The 23,505-nt window shown below is 53.5% G+C and overlaps 1 protein-coding gene across 7 annotated transcripts in view; it reads right to left on the bottom strand.

The window, feature by feature from the left end:
* Nucleotides 1-23,505, bottom strand: part of BAG6 (BAG cochaperone 6) — a 440,475-nt gene that overhangs the window by 257,469 nt on the left and 159,501 nt on the right. For all 7 annotated transcript variants that reach the window (XM_078645986.1, XM_078645987.1, XM_078645989.1 and 4 more), the window contains 3 exons: nt 10,473-10,547; nt 9,506-9,822; nt 8,716-8,845 (listed from right to left, as the gene is read on the bottom strand). In XM_078645986.1, the coding sequence (XP_078502112.1) occupies nt 8,716-8,845; nt 9,506-9,822; nt 10,473-10,547 (522 nt within the window). The remainder of the gene's footprint in view (nt 1-8,715; nt 8,846-9,505; nt 9,823-10,472; nt 10,548-23,505) is intronic.

Below are 23,505 nucleotides of genomic sequence, written 5' to 3'. Positions count from 1 at the left end.
CGACGTCACCGAAGGGACACCAAATGGTGGGACGTCGACGCCCACCTGGGCTACGAAAAAAAAAAAAAAGAGAAAAAAAGACTACGATTCCGGACCCAACCACTACATTGCGGAATATGCACAGCTTAGTGAATCCAGAAACATTCACGCTGCAAAACATAGTGAGGGAATGTCAGCCACCTTCCTGAACCTGAATAGAGCAGCTAGATGGACCTTTATCGAAGAGAAAGAAAGACCAGAACGAGCCAAATGTAAGAGATCAGGAAGACTTTTTTCTGCTGGAGCTTCAATAGGGTGTAAAGCATTTGAAGTACACCAGGAGCAGAATCGCTTCCATTTGAGACGATAAGTCTTTAATGTGTTCTGGGCTTATGCTTTCTTTAAGATGTCCCGGCAATCCCGAGGAATTTGGATGTGTTGAAATTCTAAGAAGTTAGGAGCCATGCGTGCAATTTCAGAGAGTGAGGGTCTGGGTGAAGTATCCGATACCCGTTGCGTGACAATAGTGTCGGATTCATGAGAAGTTTGATTGGAGGCTCCTGCCATAGCAACAGGAGCTCCTGAAACATATACTGACGAGACCATCAGGGAGCAATTAGGAGGAGACGGCAGCTCTCCAGTTTCATTTTGCTCAACACTCGTGGAATCAACGGGATCGGAGGAAAGGCGTAGGCATAAATCCCTGACCATCGCATGGACAGGGGATTCCCTCTTGATCCCTGATGAGGGTATCTGCTGGCGTAATACCGGCATTTTTTGTTCTGTTGGGTCGCAAACAAGTCCAACGTTGGCTGGCCCCAAGTCTGAAACACCTTGATCAATTGAGTGTTGTCCAGCTCCCACTCGTGGCAATCCGACAAGAATCTGTTTAGTTTGTCTGCTAGGGTATTGTGGAGGTATTGTGGAGGCCCTTGACATGTTCCGCCTTGAGAGTTATGTTGTGAAGTGTCAGCCATTCCCATACCTCCTGAGCCTCTTTTGAGAGCGTAGCTGACCTTGTACCTCCCCGCTTGTTTACATAAAACATGCTGGTGGTATTGTCCGTTCGGACCAGGACTGAAGACCCTGCGATTCTGGGAAGGAACACTTGTAGGGATAGAAAGATGGCTCTCAACTCTAGACTGTTGATGTGACATTGTTTGTATTTCTGGGACCATTTGCCCTGCACTTGCAAGTCCTGGAGATTACCTCCCCAACCCTCCATGGACGCATCTGTCGTTAGAACGAAGTCCGGAGGAGTTTGCAAGAATGTGAGTCCTTGTTTTAGATTGTGTAGTTGCGTCCACCATTGAAGAGCATCTACCATGCGTGGGGTGACTTTGATGATGTCCTCGAAGGAACCTGTAGCTTGTTGCTACTGGAGATGTAGCTCCTCCTGTAGAGGCAGCACTTTGAGACGTGCCAGTGGAATGAGATTTATGGCCGAAGAACACATTCCCAGAAGTGAAGCAAACAGGCGAACAGAAAGGGACTTTCTTTTGGACAGTTTTATGGCCAATGTCTGTAGACGGAGCTGCCTTTCTTGAGACAAGAATGCATTGTATCGTGTCCAGACGAGCCCCTAGGAAAAGCAGGATTCTTCTCGGAAGCAATTGAGATTTGTTTTCGTTCACAGTGAGACCTAGGGATGCAAAGAGATTGCAACACTCTGCACTTTGATGGACCTTTGACTAGCCAGTCGTCCAAGTACGGGAAAACCTGGATCCCTGAAGAGCGTGTCCAGGATCTTTAGTTGGACCTTGGGCCGAAAGGTGGTAGCCTTTAGCCAGCCCTGACGTCTGAGAACTGCAGCTCCTGCCAGTTGTCTAAAGTTTGTATTTGCAATACCCAAAGCACAGTCGATGGTTTCTACAGCTGCACGTTCCCCCTCCATTAAGATCTTGCGAGCCTCCTGCCTTTTATCTTCCGGGATTAGATTAATCATACCAGCCATGTCGGACCACATTTGGCGATCATAGCGACCTATAATCGCCAAAGAATTTGCAGCTCTGATCGAGGCAGCAGCCATGGTGAAATTTTTATCAGGTCTAAATGACGCCCCCCCTTATCTGGTGGTGTAGTGATGTGGGTGGCTTGGTTTTTCGATCTTTGTTGTGCGGCCTGCGAGATGACCGAATACGGCCGCGGGTGTCCAGTGAGGCATGAAGGGCTATTGAGAGGAGCGCGATATTTTGTGTCAACCCGGGGTAACATGGCCGGCTTTCGTTCACTTTGATGCCTTCTTTCCAGATATAATCTATAATAGGAATAGCTCTAGACACCTTCCTAGTTTCTTCTTTAAAATAATGAAGAAAACATTCAGTCTGTTCCACTGTTACCGGTGGTTGAAATCTAGTTGCAGCTCGCTGCATAAGATTATGGAACCCACCTAAGTCTTCAGGTGGTGAGTCTGAAGGGTGTGGAGTTGGTGGAGACGGCATGGGAATAACGTAAATATCCCACAGATCTAACGGAAGATTATCTGGTAACTCGCCCTCCTCTACTTCTTTATCCGAAGAAGTATCCGGGGTCTGAGTAGGCAAATCAGGTTGTGGAGTTTCCGTGACCGGAGACCTAGGTGGTGGACCCTCAGGTTGAGGAACGGGAACTGCAGATTGGGGTGGAGGCATAACCTGCTGTGACAGAAAACGTTGTCTATAGTCTGCCAGCATGGCCTGTAAATCCTGAATGAGGCTCGGTGGCAGATGGCTGGATTCTGAAGGACGAGATCGCCTTTGGTATTCTGTCTGATGAGGCACTAAAATGTCCTCCTGATAGTAATGCTCAGAATAGTCATCATCCTCCTCATCATCATGGCACTTTAAGTTCAATTCTGAAGGATGGTGAGCTATCCCAAAAGCTCCCTCATGGTGATCATCCTCAAAATCATCATCCACTTCATGAGCATAAGTCTCCAAGAGATGAGCGGGCGTAAGTGGCGAGATGTAGGAACCTTCTTGCCTCTGGTACGATATTAATTGAAAAGTTGTTGAAGAAAGTGGCGTCGAAAAAGCCTGTATTGTGGTTGGAGGCTTTGCTGAAGCAGCATCTATTGGTCTTGTTGGCACGGTTGACAATGGCGACCTTGATAGCTGGATTGCTGCAGGCGTCAACGACGGGACCGCCGTCGACTTAGACGGGCTTATCGTCGACGGACCTTGCTTCTTCGTCGACGAGACAATCGTCAACGGTACCGTAGAGGACTTCGTCGACGGGGGCTTCTATGGTGTCTTTGTCGAAGAGTGCTTCTTCGACGACGAGACGGTCGTCGACGGATCGTCGACGAGGGTTCTTTTAGTCACAATGGAGATCTTAGTAGACAGGATAGGAGAGGTGATGGCTGTGGTGGAAATCATAGCCGTCGACAAAGGAGCAGAAGATGAGATGGTAGTCACAGGTGAGGAGACAGAAGAGGTCTTACTCAGTTTTCTTTGTAGATTCCTTGAGAGCTGGGGCTTCAGGGAGAGATGATAGAGATCTCTGAAGAGCCCGAAGTGGAGTGGGAGGTTATGTTTTCTCCCCTCACTTGGATAATACTCTTGCGATCTTGCTCTCTTACTTGAGGTCGAAGCTCTGTCTTCATCATCAGTAGAAGAGGATTTGAGCCATAAAAGGACTCTGGCCTCCCTATCCCTTAAGGTCTTGGAAGAGAAGGTGCGGCAGATCTTACAATTTTTTGCCTCAGGTTTTGGATAAAGGCAATAAATGCAGTCCTTATGTCGGTCATCAACATGAACGCTTTTCTTTTGACATGTTCTGCAAGGTTTCAATAGGGCCTTTTTGTCGGACATCCTGAAGTAGAGAATAAACTGAGTAAAGACTCAGGGAGACTCCCTTCCACATGATGTGCAGTGAAAATCTGAGGAGAACTGGCTCTGCAGAGAGGGTTCTAGAGGGTGCTGTGAGAGGATTGGTTGGAACAAAGACTTTAGTCTTTTTAGCATAATGAGGTAGGCTACTACAATCTAGGCTCAATGCCTTTCTCATAGGACCTACTACTGTAATTTACTTTTGGCACTGCTTTTTTATATACCGTGGGACTCCCACCTCGGCGACGGGGAATGATTCAGGCATGTGAATCTATGAAAGATACCCCAATACTGGATAAACAACTCCAAACCCAAACTGATACCTCATGCAGCACTCCTAAATGCCAGATCTTTGCCCAAACACAAATTAGATATTGCGGAGTTACTAGATGCTCAGGCCCTAGATTTGCTCTTCGTTACGGAAACATGGGCCAACCAAACATCAGGACTGGATTACTGCATGGTGGTACCTCCTGGCTACACAGTTTCAAGACAGGAGGCAAAAAAAAAAAGGGGAGGTCTTGCTATTATATATAAACAAAATCTCTCAGCCTCCTTTGAGTCCGACCCTTCCCAGGACTGTGATGCCTTATCCTTTAGCTTTAAAATAGCCAACTGTCTTGCATTCAAAGGTATATTTGTATATCGTCCACCAGGGGAAAAGAAAAATTAGTTCCTGGCTTTCCTGAACACACTACTTGAAACGTGTGCATAGGAGAACAATTTCACAATACTAGGTGGCTTTAATTTTCATCTAGATGTTCACACGGACCCAAACATGATCTCACTACTTGACACCATGACACTTGCTGGGCTAAATCAAAGGGCCCACACATCTGGCCGGCCACACCTTGGATGGAATTTTCTCCAACCATAATGCATTAGAGATCAAGCTAACTACCATTAAGTTGGACTGATCATAGGGCTATTATTTTCGAGCTTAATGAATGGCTAAAGGTCCAACCTGGGCTACCCAACCAGACAGCTGAGTCATATCGTAATTGGAAACAGGTAGTTAACAACTTAATTTCCAGCTCACTCAATTACTCACCAAAGGACCACTAGAAACAGAACAGGCCTCTATCCACTTCAATAATTGGCTTACAACAACTGCCAATCGGATAGCCCTCTAAAAGAATCCTCAAGGAACAGGACCACTCCATCTGCCAACTGGTTTTCAGACACTTTTAGACGTAAAAAAGTGCAGAAGACATGAGAGATGCTGGAGAATAATCTTTGATGAATAGGAATTGGTAAAATACAACACACTTTTAGCAGACTGTAAAAAACTGATCCTGTCAGAAAAGGCTTCCTATTTTTCAAACCAAATCCGAGAGGCTGAAAATTCTTCCAATGAGCTCTTTCAGGTGGTAGAAAGAAAAGGTAGAGATAACTCTGGAATTCTGTGATGCCCTCGCCCAGCATTTCCAACACAAAGTGGAGCAAATCTTCATCACTTTTGGCAATGAGGCAAGCTCGTATAATCACAACACATCAAGTGTCTCATTCAACTGCACCCATCCTTGCCGAATTCTCAGCAGTAACTGCTGAGGAGACAGTTTCTCTTTTCTCCAAAATAAGATCAGGATCACCCCATCATCCATTCCCTCCATTGATTTTTAAACAAGCCCCCGAAATCCTTGGAATTAGCCTAACTGCCATTTTCAATAGAATGTTCTCCACAGGTCTTTCCCTCCATATGGAAGAGAGCCTCAATTCTACCCCTTTTGAAAAAAGCCAACCTGGAGGCACTAGACCCAGGCAACTTTAGGCTCATATCTCGCCTTCAAGATCCAGCCAAATTGGCTGCAAAGGTCATGAACAACCAGCTTGCTTTATATTTACGTGAACACAACTTACTGGATGAGGCGCAATTTGGATTCAGGCAGAACATAGTACTGAAACAGCACTAATAGAGGCAACAGATGAAATAAGAACAGTATTAGACAAAGGGGGCGCTGAAGCACTTGTCCTGCTTGACCGGTCGGCGGCCTTCGACACGGCAAACCATAAAACACTTTTAATTCCTTTGGTATCTCTGGAAAGGCACTGGCATTGGTCTCCTCCTTTTTAGCGGATAGGACGCAATCAGTAGCATTGGGTAATTTTACTTCCCTGTCTTCTACACTCCCATGTGGGGTACTACAGGGCTCCTCTAAGTCCTACAATTTAATAATTATATCTCAGAATTGGCAGCTCTCATCAGATCATTTGGAATGGCTCTAACGTCCTACATAGATGACACCCCAATTGTGGTAGCAACCAGCAAATAGATTTAGGGACTGGATGAGCTTGCATTGCCTCCAGCTAAATTCTGGGAGAACAGAGGTGATTCTGTTCGGTAATTTCTCCCCCTCCTGGTCCCAGATTTGGATTAAAGCAAAACATTTGGGTGTGGTGATAGACCAGAGACTGGATTTTGAATCTCAAGTTAAGGCAGTTTTGTCATGTTTCTTTCTGCTTAAAACAATTAAGAAAATCCTACCTCTGATCCCCGTAGAAAGTGGGAACACGGTAGTCACTTCCCTAATTCTTTATAAACTGGACAGCTGTAATGGGTTATACCTTAGTATGCCCATGAAGCAATTACGAAAGCTCCAGATGAACCGAAATGCGGCCGCAAGGCTTCTCTTGGGTATCCCGAAATTCCAGTAGGTGGGAACTCGCCTCCAGAGCCTACACTGGCTGCCAATCAAAAGTCGGATCAGTTTTAAAACTCTGTGCATTACCTATAAAGCACTACACAGGACTGGCCCTCAGTTCCTGAAACACTCATTGCACTGGTACTCTCCAAACAGATGCCTGAGATCACAAGAGGCAAAAGCGATACTCTCAGATTTCTCAAAGCACGTTGGGGTGGAAGAAGATTTGTGGTGAGACACAAGGCTTTGGAACTTCCTCCCGTTCAACATCAGAAATCAGTCTTCCCTAACGCTTTTCAGGAAAGCTGTAAAGACCTGGCTTTTCACTGACTAATGCTTCTATCTGCTTCTCGGTTTGCTAGCTCCAAGATACCACTGGTATTCGTATGCAGTATAAATTTTTTAACATAACAAAAGATCAGGAAGAGTGTAGTCACAGGAGTTACTTTTATCTAGAATGATGATTTTACCCGCAGCCAAGTTTAAAATCACAGTTTCTATGAAGCATCCTAATTCAGACCATACCATGTTCATGAGGGCAATTTCAACTCAGAAAAGTTGTATCTCAGCCTCACAATGACGAAAGCAGCGGAAGGCTCGAGATCCAACAATTAATTCTTTTATAAAGTTTCACTTACTACATAAAAAATCATGAATGGATATAGTTCCTTATCTATTTATTTTAATCTACATGTAAATGGTGTTCCAACAAGGTGTTTAAGAATTTTATGAATTGGTAAATATGTAAATTTTAATATTTCATGTTTGTCTATGTTGGTACTTTTAAGATCTGTTTGACCGAAATAAAGCTTACATTGACTTAAGAAGCATTTCAGGACTTTACAACGACAAGCACGAGGAAAATCCGGCATCTACTTTTTGTTTTTAAAGAAGGGTGCAGTGCAGTATTCAGGACTGTGTTTTGTGACACGGAGGTGCGAAGTAGGATAACAGATTCTTTTTTTGAGAAGCGTAGAAAGGTACAAATGTAAGGAAATAAAAGAGCACTTTGGTTTTGGTAATGTGTTAGGTGATTTTAATTGGGTCATTCTGCTAAAAGTTGACTTGCATGAATCTGGGTTTCTGGACAGTGTCATGGAATTCATAGGCTGCCGGGGGCTCTAGGGAAAGAGTTCTCTCAAATGGTCAAAAAAAGGTGGAAAACGTTCATATCAAAGTGAATGAATTAAGTTTCCTGGACTGACCGCGTATGAACCACACATCTTTCACAAATTCCCCTTTGAAAGGCATTTGAGTCTGTCAACATAGCACACAAATCTCAGATTGGTTTTAGTGGTTAGAAGTATGTTCAGCCTCTAGGTCTCCCTTTGGTGAGATCCTCCTGAATGGATAAAAATTAAAAAAAGGTAGAACGCCATGACTAGTTTGTGTTGCGAATGATTACGTGAATTGCTACCCATTCAATAAACTCTGGCTGCTGCAGCAATTGCCTATATGAATTAGACTAGTTTAGTCCAAGCAGTTATTGAATGCTACGTCTGGATGTCGGCTTGGAGGACTCTATGCTTAAGCCAGAGAGCAGGCAAAAGCCTGGGGACTGCAATACAGGAACATTTTAAAACAGGTACACATGAAGCACATTATAGGACTCCACTTCATACAACGCCAGAAAGGGAGAGAAAAAACATCCTATTCAAGCTTCTTTTTACTGAACTATGCTCATAACACTCTCTCCACATACATTCACATAATTCCCGCAGGGATCCTGAGGAAGACAATTCGAAGACATTAAAGATCTTGAGCATATTGCAGCCCTTTCTAGGGAGGTTTTATCTCACATCATACGTCTCCCTCTATGCCCATCATTCAGTGGCCCTCAGTTCTAAGGAAGCAGAGCACTCCATGTGCAAAACATACCTTCTCTTTCTGGTATCTGGCTGAGCTGTAAATGCAGTTGCGTATGGTATTCATGACTGTTCTCTAAGAGCAAGGGGTTTGCCACGAGTTGCAGGGAGGGCTTAATTTAAAAGAAGTAGAGCGGAGATGAACATTAGGTGCTGTTGAAGGCGGGGAGGGGCCTTGGGAGGTGGGTTATACCAAAGATCAAAGGAATATCTATATTTTAGTATGGTAAATACTTCAGTTTACTTTTATCTCCAAAGTGTAAGCAGGGTCTAACTTTACACATTCTTCAAACCGGGCATGTTACAGTTAATGAAGATGTTATTCATACACTACAGGAAAGTTTCATCTTTCTTTAACTTAGCATGAGAAGACCCTCAACCGATTATCATCTCACCCCTCACTCCAACAGTTTTACATACATTGTTGTTGTAATCTGCAGTGGTGGCACTGCCGAGGATGTCCTGGTATCGGTCAAGGAAGGGATGGAGTCTGCTCTCCAGGTTCCGCAATTCCATCAGCACCTCACGATAGTTTGAAGGAGATGGGTGGCTGTGATAAAAAGCAAAATCAGAGACTGGTGGCCTGGCCAGCATTACAAAAAAAAGCAAATCTGTATTATCGCTGTGAGGCAAGTAAAATTGGAAGATAGGAAAGGATCACAGATGGTGCCAGAGGAAAAAAAAATGAAAGTAGGTGGTCACTTTGATACAAGACAAATGAAAGGACAAACGAGGAACACTTTTTTTTTTTAAAGATGAATGCATATAACAAAAATAATTCATACAGAAGAAAAAAGGCAATATGGAGTAAAGTTACAAGAATGTTCTCAATCATGAGAGCAAAGAGGAAAGGTGACCGAACACAGGCAAGGAGTAAACAAGAAGAAATGTTGCAATTCTACAGTAGGAGGATTTAACTTTTTAAAGGTGCATTTATACTACACATTAGACCACAACAATAAATGGCACTTCAACAGGAATTTGGAAGTGTCAGACCTCAGCTAAACCTTCCCACAAAGCACGGCCCAAGACAGTAAGGCAAAAGAGATGAATGGGAAAATGAAGACAAAGTGAAAATGGAGGATGGAATGATGTAGCTGATGGGAAAGTAAGTGTGGAAAGAAAGCAACACTGAAAGAACACGAAATTAAAGGAAAGCAAAAAATGAAAAAAAAACTAGTCAAGGCAGAAAAACCCCACTACCACTTACTTTGCCGCTGCTTCAATGGTTGTAGGCCCGGTGGTGATCGAAACACCTGCTGCTGCTGGGGCTGGAGGTGGAGGGGCTGCAGCTGCTGCCGCATAGCTTGTGGCTCCGGTTGATGTGGTCGAAGCAGCTTCCCCCATCCGTACTGTCACACGAAAACTTGTCTCCAATCTGTGCTCATGTGCGGCTGCCTCAGCGGCAGCCTCCTCAACATCCATGGCTTCTGTCGCTATTCCTCCTTCTCCACTCTCCTGGGTTTCCAGGATCTCCGATGGATTGTCCTGGGCAGTACTTTCATTCTGCCCCCCATTGGTTTGGCCCTATTCAGCAAATGTAAAATATTGCAACATCAATGTCTGCACCCTGTTCAGAAAGGGCTTATTTATTTCCAAACCAAAGCCATCAAATTCAAACCCTTATGCCTTACACAGTATACTTTTAGTGCTGGCGAAATGCAAGTTCTAATAAGTGCAATGAAACAATTTGCAGAAAGTTTGATACATTCTGAAAGGGTCTCGAAGTTTAACCATTGTCTGACTGCCAAAAAAGTCTGAAAAGACAGAAATGACTTAAGAACCAAACAATAAACCACACAGTCCTCACATGGATCTTGCTTAAGCAGTTACATTTCCAAAATCAAAATAGCACTTTAGGACACCATAGGAGTTGCAAATCAGATAGCAGCTGGGGACGGAAAAAAAATGAAAGCATGAAGGCTAAGGAAACAAATGAAAAAATATACTGCAAGACGCTCAACTGTAGCTTTGCAAGGCTAAAAACGATACTGGCATGTTGGTATCCACAGGTCGCTCACTGGGCCAAGATGAGTACAAATACATTTTGAAAAACTTAGCTACATTAGAGATCGCATAAACTACCAACTACAGAACAGTGCCAATTACAACATGAAGCACAAACAATCTAGATGTCAGCAAGTGCATAGTTATACATCAAAGTTGCCAGGTCTTACCTCCAGCCTAGCAATGATCCTCTGCAAATCCCGGAGCATGTGCTGTGCCATCACAAGGCGCAGACGTGGCTCACTCTGTAATAAGATACACAGACGTTAGTGGGAGCAGGGAAGTCTTTGGTCAAAACATTTCTAAAAGCCAGGGCTCAACAAGGGTGCGCCTCAGGTTTAAAGGTCTTGGGGGTGGTTACAAATTCAGTTGACCAAATATAGGTGGGGGGGGAGGGGTATTTATAATCTTTCATTTTGGAATCGCACTACAAATTATACGCAATGAATGGAATGTTTTAATTCACATCCTTCTGCTTAGTTGGATATATTTGCAACATGTTAAAGGTAGAAACAATCCTAAACAACTAATTGTCTACTATTTACAATTTGATAGGTTAATAGCATGTGAAAATGAACAACCAGGGTTCCTTGAATAGTACTTACCATGAGGAAAAGAGGACTCAAAGAAGCAAAGGACGTTTCTTAAATAATCGTCATTAGTTAGAGGGTAGTACAGACTCCCTAATTACTCATCACTTTATCTCAGATTGAAACGTTCACCAATCATGGTCACCCTGATTAATACTGAAGCTACATTACGGCTTGCCACATGAATAGTTAGCAGCACACTAACTTAGAAGGCTTACTTCCAGGGCAACGCCCAGCTAGATAACTACTGATAACACCACCCAGCTAACCACTGACTAATGCAAGAACCAAAACATTAATGATTTTGGTCACCAAGAATCTTTGTCAACAGTGTAGGAGCACCCTAGATGGAAAGCATTAGGTTTTGTGAAAGACCAATCAAGTGTGCAGTTTTCTGAAGTTTATCACTAAGTAACAATTGCTGGCAACCTACAGGTGTTACCGAAATAATAAACAAGCATTTACAATGCAACGTCTTGCCTTTGCAAAAGTTAGAGCTATTGGCATTGTAAATGGCAAACTTTTTATTTCTTGGTTTCGAAAACAGATAAATAAATGGCATTGTCATTTGCAATGCCAATAGCTTAATCTCTCGCAAATGCGAGACCTATTGCATTTGGACAGACGCGCGCAGAGCCCCACACACACACAGAGCCCCCCCCCACACACACAGAGAGCCCCCCCCCACACACACACACACACACACACAGCCCCCCCCACACACACAGCCCCCCCACACACAGCCCCACACACACCCCCACACACACACCCCCACACACCCCCACACACAGCCCCACACACAGCCCCACACACAGCCCCACACACAGCCCCACACACACCCCCACCCACACACCCCCACACAGCCCCCCACACAGCCCCCCACACACCCCCACACACAGCCCCCCCCCACACACACAGCCCCCCACCCACAGCCCCCCACAAACACACACACACAGCCCCCCACCACACACAGCCCCCCCCACACACAGCCCCACACCCACACACAGCCCCCCACCCACACACAGCCCCACACACAGCCCCACACACAGCCCCCCACCCACACACAGCCCCCCACACCCACACACACACAGCCCCCCACACCCACACACACACAGCCCCCCACACCCACACACACACAGCCCCCCACACCCACACACACACACACACACACAGCCCCCACACACACACACACACAGCCCCCCCCACACACACACAGCCCCCCCCACACACACACACACACACAGCCCCCCACACACAGCCCCCCACACACAGCCCCCCACACACAGCCCCCCACACACAGCCCCCCACACAGCCCCCCACCCACACACAGCCCCCCACCCACACACACACAGCCCCCCCCACCCACACACACACAGCCCCCCCCCACCCACACACACAGCCCCCCCCACACACACACACACAGCCCCCCCCCACACACACACACACACACAGCCCCGCCCCACACACACACACAGCCCCACACACACACACAGCCCCACACACACACACACAGCCCCACACACACACACACAGCCCCACACACACACACAGCCCCACACACACACACAGCCACACACACACACACACAGCCCCACACACACACACACACACACAGCCCCACACACACACACAGCCCCACACACACACACAGCCCCACACACACACACAGCCCCACAAACACACACACACAGCCCCCCCCACACACAGCCCCCCACCCACACACAGCCCCCCACCCACACACAGCCCCACAAACACACACACACAGCCCCCCCCACACACAGCCCCCCACCCACACACAGCCACACACACACACACACACAGCCCCCCCACACACACACACACAGCCCCCCCACACACACACACACAGCCCCCCACACACACACACACACAGCCCCCCACACACACACAGCCCCCCCCACACACACACACACAGCCCCCCACACACACACACACACAGCCCCCCACACACACACACAGCCCCCCACACACAGCCCCCCACACACACACAGCCCCCCACACCCACACACACACACAGCCCCCACACCCACACACACACACACAGCCCCCACCCACACACACACACACAGCCCCCACACACACACACAGCCCCCCCCACACACACACAGCCCCCCCCCCACACACACAGCCCCCCCCACACACACACACACAGCCCCCCACACACACACACACACAGCCCCACACACACACACAGCCCCACACACACACACAGCCCCACACACACACACACAGCCCCACACACACACACACAGCCCCACACACACACACACAGCCCCACACACACACACACAGCCCCACACACACACACACACAGCCACACACACACAGCCCCACACACACACACACACACAGCCCCACACACACACACACACACAGCCCCACACACACACACAGCCCCACACACACACACAGCCCCACACACACACACAGCCCCACACACACAGAGCCCCACACACACACACAGAGCCCCACACACACACACAGAGCCCCACACACACACACACAGAGCCCCCCACACACACACACAGCCCCCCACACACACACACACAGCCCCCCACACACACACACACACACAGCCCCCCACACACACACAGCCCCACACACACACACAGCCCCACACACACACACACAGCCCCACACACACACACACAGCCCCACACACACACACAGCCCCACACACACACACAGAGCCCCACACACACACACACACACAGAGCCCCACACACACAGAGCCCCACACACACACACACACACAGAGCCCCACACACACACACACACAGAGCCCCACACACACACACACACAGAGCCCCCCACACACACACACAGAGCCCCCCACACACACACACAGAGCCCCCCACACACACACACACAGAGCCCCACACACACACCCAGAGCCACACACACACACACAGAGCCCCACACACACACACAGAGCCCCCCACACACCCAGAGCCCCACACACCCAGAGCCCCACACACCCACACCCAGAGCCCCACACACACACACCCAGAGCCCCACACACACACACCCAGAGCCCCACACACACACACACCCAGAGCCCCCCCCACACACACACCCAGAGCCCCACACACACACACACACACACACACACAGAGCCACACACACACACACACACACACACACACAGAGCCACACACACAGAGCCACACACAGAGCCCCACACAGAGCCCCACACACACACACACACACAGAGCCCCACACACACACACACACACAGAGCCACACACACACACAGAGCCCCACACACACACACACAGAGCCCCACACACACACACACACAGAGCCCCCACACACACACACACAGAGCCCCACACACACACACACAGAGCCCCACACACACACAGAGCCCCACACACACACACACACACAGAGCCCCACACACACACACACAGAGCCCCACACACACACACACAGAGCCCCACACACACACAGAGCCCCACACACACACACACAGAGCCCCACACACACACACACACAGAGCCCCACACACACACACACACAGAGCCCCACACACACACACACAGAGCCCAACACACACACACAGAGCCCCACACACACACAGAGCCCCACACACACACACACACACAGAGCCCCACACACACACACACACACAGAGCCCCACACACACACACAGAGCCCCACACACACACACACAGAGCCCCACACACACACAGAGCCCCACACACACACACACAGAGCCCCACACACACACACACAGAGCCCCACACACACAAAGAGCCCCACACACACACACACAGAGCCCCCCACACACACACACACAGCCCCCCCCACACACACACACACAGCCCCCCACACACACACACACACACAGCCCCCCACACACACACAGCCCCCCACACACACACAGCCCCACACACACACACAGCCCCACACACACACACACAGCCCCACACACACACACACAGCCCCACACACACACACAGCCCACACACACACACACAGAGCCCCACACACACACACACACAGAGCCCCACACACACACACACACACAGAGCCCCACACACACACACACAGAGCCCCACACACACACACACACAGAGCCCCACACACACACACACAGAGCCCCACACACACACACACAGAGCCCCACACACACACACAGAGCCCCACACACACACACACAGAGCCCCCACACACACACACACAGAGCCCCACACACACACACACAGAGCCCCACACACACACACACAGAGCCCCACACACACACACAGAGCCCCACACACACACACAGAGCCCCCCACACACACACACAGAGCCCCCCACACACACACACAGAGCCCCCCACACACACACACAGAGCCCCCCACACACACACACAGAGCCCCCCACACACACACACAGAGCCCCCCACACACACACACAGAGCCCCCCACACACACACACACAGAGCCCCCCACACACACACACAGAGCCCCACACACACACACACAGAGCCCCACACACACACACACAGAGCCCCACACACACACACACAGAGCCCCACACACACACACACAGAGCCCCACACACACACACACAGAGCCCCACACACACACACACAGAGCCCCACACACACACACACAGAGCCCCACACACACACACACAGAGCCCCACACACACACACACAGAGCCCCACACACACACACACAGAGCCCCACACACACACACACAGAGCCCCACACACACACACCCAGAGCCCCACACACACACACCCAGAGCCCCACACACACACACCCAGAGCCCCACACACACACACCCAGAGCCCCACACACACACACCCAGAGCCCCACACACACACACCCAGAGCCCCACACACACACACCCAGAGCCCCACACACACACACCCAGAGCCCCACACACACACACACCCAGAGCCCCACACACACACACCCAGAGCCCCACACACACACACCCAGAGCCCCACACACACACACCCAGAGCCCCACACACACACACCCAGAGCCCCACACACACACACCCAGAGCCCCACACACACACACCCAGAGCCCCACACACACACACCCAGAGCCCCACACACACACACCAGAGCCCCACACACACACACCCAGAGCCCCACACACACACACCCAGAGCCCCACACACACACACCCAGAGCCCCACACACACACACCCAGAGCCCCACACACACACACCCAGAGCCCCACACACACACACCCAGAGCCCCACACACACACACCCAGAGCCCCACACACACACCCAGAGCCCCACACACACACACCCAGAGCCCCACACACACACACCCAGAGCCCCACACACACACACCCAGAGCCCCACACACACACACCCAGAGCCCCACACACACACACCCAGAGCCACACACACACCCAGAGCCCCACACACACACACACACACACAGAGTCCCACACACACACACACACACAGCCCCACACACACACACACACCATAGCCCCACACACACACACACAGCGCCCCCACACACACACACACAGCCCCACACACACACAGCGCCCCACACACACACAGCGCCCCACACACACACAGCGCCACACACACACACACACAGCGCCCCACACACACACACACACACAGCGCCCCACACACACACACACACAGCGCCCCCCACACACACACACAGAGCCCCCCACACACACACACAGCGCGCCCCCACACACACACACACAGCGCCCCCCACACACACACACACACAGCGCCCCACACACACAGCGCCCCACACACACACACAGCGCCCCCCACACACACACACAGCGCCCCACACACACACACACAGCGCCCCACACACACACACAGCGCCCCACACACACACACACAGCGCCCCACACACACACACACAGCGCCCCACACACACACACACAGCGCCCCACACACACACACACAGCGCCCCACACACACACACACAGCGCCCCACACACACACACACAGCGCCCCACACACACACACACAGCGCCCCACACACACACACACAGCGCCCCACACACACACAGCGCCCCACACACACACAGCGCCCCACACACACACAGCGCCCCACACACACACAGCGCCCCACACACACACAGCGCCCCACACACACACAGCGCCCCACACACACACACAGAGCCCCACACACAGAGCCCCACACACACACAGAGCCCCACACACACACAGAGCCCCCCACACACACAGAGCCCCACACACACACACAGAGCCCCACACACACACACACAGAGCCCCACACACACACACACAGAGCCCCACACACACACACACACAGAGCCCCCCACACACACACACACAGCGCCCCACACACACACACACACACAGCGCCCCCCACACACACACACACAGCGCCCCCCACACACACACACACAAGCGCCCCCCCACACACACACACACAGCGCCCCCCACACACACACACACACAGCGCCCCCCACACACACACACACACAGCGCCCCCCACACACACACAGCGCCCCACCACACACACACAGCGCCCCCCACACACACACACAGCGCCCCACACACACACACACAGCGCCCCACACACACACACACAGCGCCCCACACACACACACACACAGCGCCCACACACACACACACAGCGCCCCACACACACACACACAGCGCCCCACACACACACACACAGCGCCCCACACACACACACACAGCGCCCCACACACACACACACAGCGCCCCACACACACACACAGAGCCCCACACACACACACACAGAGCCCCACACACACACACACACAGAGCCCACACACACACACACACAGAGCCCCACACACACACACACAGAGCCCCACACACACACACACAGAGCCCCACACACACACACACAGAGCCCCACACACACACACACAGAGCCCCACACACACACACACAGAGCCCCACACACACACACACAGAGCCCCACACACACACACACAGAGCCCCACACACACACACACAGAGCCCCACACACACACACAGAGCCCCACACACACACAGAGCCCCACACACACACACCCAGAGCCCCACACACACACAGAGCCCCACACACACACACCCAGAGCCCCACACACACACACCCAGAGCCCCACACACACACCCAGAGCCCCACACACACACACCCAGAGCCCCACACACACACACCCAGAGCCCCACACACACACACCCAGAGCCCCACACACACACACCCAGAGCCCCACACACACACACCCAGAGCCCCACACACACACACCCAGAGCCCCACACACACACACCCAGAGCCCCACACACACACACCCAGAGCCCCACACACACACACCCAGAGCCCCACACACACACACCCAGAGCCCCACACACACACACCCAGAGCCCCACACACACACACCCAGAGCCCCACACACACACACCCAGAGCCCCACACACACACAGAGCCCCACACACACACACACAGAGTCCCACACACACACACAGAGCCCCACACACACACACAGAGCCCCACACACACACACACACATAGCCCCACACACACACACACACATAGCCCCACACACACACACACAATAGCCCCACACACACACACACACATAGCCCCACACACACACACACACATAGCCCCACACACACACACACAGAGCCCCACACACACACACACACAGAGCCCCACACACACACAGAGCCCCACACACACACACACACACAGAGCCCCACACACACACACACACACAGAGCCCCACACACACACACACACACACAGAGCCCCACACACACAGAGCCCCACACACACACAGCCCCCACACACACACAGCCACACACACACACAGCCACACACACACACAGCCACACACACACACAGCCACACACACACACAGCCACACACACACACAGCCACACACACACACAGCCACACACACACACAGCCACACACACACACAGCCACACACACACACAGCCACACACACACACAGCCACACACACACACAGCCACACACACACACAGCCACACACACACACAGCCCCACACACACACAGCCCCACACACACACAGCCCCACACACACACAGCCCCCCACACACACAGCCCCACACACACACAGCCCCACACACACACAGCCCCCCACACACACAGCGCCCCACACACACAGCGCCCCACACACACAGCGCCCCACACACACAGCGCCCCACACACACAGCGCCCCACACACACAGCGCCCCACACACACAGCGCCCCACACACACAGCGCCCCACACACACAGCGCCCACACACACACAGCGCCCCCACACACACACACAGCGCCCCACACACACACAGCGCCCCACACACACACAGCGCCCCACACACACACAGCGCCACACACACACACAGCGCCCCACACACACACACACAGCGCCCCCCACACACACACACAGCGCCACACACACACACACACAGCGCCCCACACACACACACACACAGCGCCCCACACACACACACACAGCGCCCCCCACACACACACACACAGCGCCCCCCACACACACACACAGCGCCCCCCACACACACACACACACACAGCGCCCCCCACACACACACACACACACAGCGCCCCCCACACACACACACACACAGCGCCCCCCACACACACACACACACAGCGCCCCACACACACACACACACAGCGCCCCCCACACACACACACAGCGCCCCCCACACACACACACACACACAGCGCCCCCCACACACACACACACACACAGCGCCCCCCACACACACACACACACAGCGCCCCCCACACACACACACACACAGCGCCCCACACACACAGCGCCCCACACACACACACAGCGCCCCACACACACACACACAGCGCCCCACACACACACACAGCACCCCCCACACACACACACAGCGCCCCCCACACACACACACACAGCGCCCCACACACACACACACAGCGCCCCACACACACACACACAGCGCCCCACACACACACACACAGCGCCCCACACACACACACAGCGCCCCACACACACACAGCGCCCCACACACACACAGCGCCCCACACACACACAGCGCCCCACACACACACAGCGCCCCACACACACACAGCGCCCCACACACACACAGCGCCCCACACACACACAGCGCCCCACACACACACAGCGCCCCACACACACACAGCGCCCCACACACACACACAGAGCCACACACACAGCGCCCCACACACACACAGAGCCCCACACACACACAGAGCCCCACACACACACAGAGCCCCACACACACACAGAGCCCCACACACACACAGAGCCCCACACACACACAGAGCCCCACACACACACACAGAGCCCCCACACACACACACAGAGCCCCACACACACACAGAGCCCCACACACACACAGAGCCCCACACACACACAGAGCCCCACACACACACACAGAGCCACACACACACACACAGAGCCCCACACACACACACACAGAGCCCCACACACACACACACAGAGCCCCACACACACACAGAGCCCCCCCCCCACACACACAACAGCGCCCCACACACACACAGCGCCCCACACACACACACAGCGCCCCACACACACACACAGCGCCCCACACACACACACAGCGCCCCCCACACACACACACAGCGCCCCCCACACACACACACAGCGCCCCCCACACACACACACAGCGCCCCCCACACACACACACAGCGCCCCCCACACACACACACAGCGCCCCCCACACACACACACAGCGCCCCCCACACACACACACAGCGCCCCCCACACACACACACAGCGCCCCACACACACACACACAGCGCCCCACACACACACACACAGCGCCCCACACACACACACACAGCGCCCCACACACACACACACAGCGCCCCACACACACACAGCGCCCCACACACACACAGCGCCCCACACACACACAGCGCCCCACACACACACAGCGCCCCACACACACACAGCGCCCCACACACACACAGCGCCCCACACACACACAGCGCCCCACACACACACAGCGCCCCACACACACACAGCGCCCCACACACACACAGCGCCCCACACACACACACACACAGAGCCCCACACACACACACACACACAGCGCCCCACACACACACACACACACAGAGCCCCACACACACACAGAGCCCCACACACACAGAGCCCCACACACACACAGAGCCCCACACACACACACACACACACACAGCGCCCCACACACACACAGAGCCCCACACACACACAGAGCCCCACACACACACACAGAGCCCCACACACACACACAGAGCCCCACACACACAGAGCCCCACACACACACAGAGCCCCACACACACACAGAGCCCCACACACACACAGAGACACAGCGCCCCACACACACACACACAGCGCCCCACACACACACACACAGAGCCCCACACACACACACACAGAGCCCCACACACACACACACAGAGCCCCACACACACACACACAGAGCCCCACACACACACACACAGAGCCCCACACACACACACACAGAGCCCCACACACACAGAGCCCCACACACACAGAGCCCCACACACACAGAGCCCCACACACACAGAGCCCCACACACACAGAGCCCCACACACACAGAGCCCCACACACACAGAGCCCCACACACACAGAGCCCCACACACACACAGAGCCACACACACACACAGAGCCACACACACACACAGAGCCACACACACACAGCGCCCCACACACACACACAGCGCCCCACACACACACACACAGCGCCCCACACACACACACACAGCGCCCCACACACACACACACAGCGCCCCACACACACACACACAGCGCCCCACACACACACACAGCGCCCCACACACACACACAGCGCCCCACACACACACACAGCGCCCCACACACACACAGCGCCCCACACACACACAGCGCCCCACACACACACAGCGCCCCACACACACACAGCGCCCCACACACACACAGCGCCCCACACACACACAGCGCCCCACACACACACAGCGCCCCACACACACACAGCGCCCCACACACACACAGCGCCCCACACACACACAGCGCCCCACACACACACAGCGCCCCACACACACACAGCGCCCCACACACACACAGCGCCCCACACACACAGCGCCCCACACACACAGCGCCCCACACACACACACAGCGCCCCACACACACAGAGCCCCACACACACACACAGAGCCCCACACACACACACAGAGCCCCACACACACACAGAGCCACACACACACAGAGCCACACACACACAGAGACCCACACACACACAGAGCCCCACACACACACAGAGCCACACACACACACAGCGCCCCACACACACACACACACAGCGCCCCACACACACACACACACACAGCGCCCCACACACACACACACACAGCGCCCCACACACACACACACACACAGCGCCCCACACACACACACACACAGCGCCCCACACACACACAGCCCCACGCACACACACAGAGCCCCACGCACACACACAGAGCCCCACGCACACACACAGAGCCCCACGCACACACACAGAGCCCCACGCACACACACAGAGCCCCACGCACACACACAGAGCCCCACGCACACACACAGAGCCCCACGCACACACACAGAGCCCCACGCACACACACAGAGCCCCACGCACACACACAGAGCCCCACGCACACACACAGAGCCCCACGCACACACACAGAGCCCCACGCACACACACACAGAGCGCCCCGCACACACACACACACACACACACAGCGCCCCGCAGACACACACACACACACACACACACACACAGAGCCCCACACACACACACAGAGCCCCACACACACACACAGAGCCCCACACACACACACAGCCCCACGCGCACACACACACAGAGCCCCACGCACACACACACAGAGCCCCACGCACACACACACAGAGCCACACACAGCGCCCCACACACACACACACACACAGCGCCACACACACACACACAGCGCCACACACAGCGCCCCACACACACACAGCGCCCCACACACACACAGCGCCCCACACACACACACACACAGCGCCCCACACACACACACACACAGCGCCCCACACACACACACACACAGCGCCCCACACACACACACACACAGCGCCCCACACACACACACACACAGCGCCCCACACACACACACACACAGCGCCCCACACACACACAGCGCCCCACACACACACACACACAGCGCCCCACACACACACACACAGCGCCACACACACACACAGCGCCCCACACACACACACACACACAGCGCCCCACACACACACACACACAGCGCCCCACACACACACACACACAGCGCCCCACACACACACACACACAGCGCCCCACACACACACACACAGCGCCCCACACACACACACACAGCGCCCCACACACACACACACAGCGCCCCACACACACACACACACACAGCGCCCCACACACACACACAGCGCCCCACACACACACACAGCCGCCCCACACACACACACACAGAGCCCCACACACACACACACAGAGCCCCACACACACACACACAGAGCCCCACACACACACACAGAGCCCCACACACACACACAGAGCCCCACACACACACACAGAGCCCCACACACACAC

The sequence above is a fragment of the Lissotriton helveticus genome, chromosome 5_1, assembly GCF_964261635.1.
Source record: "Lissotriton helveticus chromosome 5_1, aLisHel1.1, whole genome shotgun sequence".
NCBI classification, from domain to species: domain Eukaryota; kingdom Metazoa; phylum Chordata; class Amphibia; order Caudata; family Salamandridae; genus Lissotriton; species Lissotriton helveticus.
Note: the sequence above shows the minus strand (reverse complement) of the source record. Positions and strands in the feature narration are given on the sequence as shown.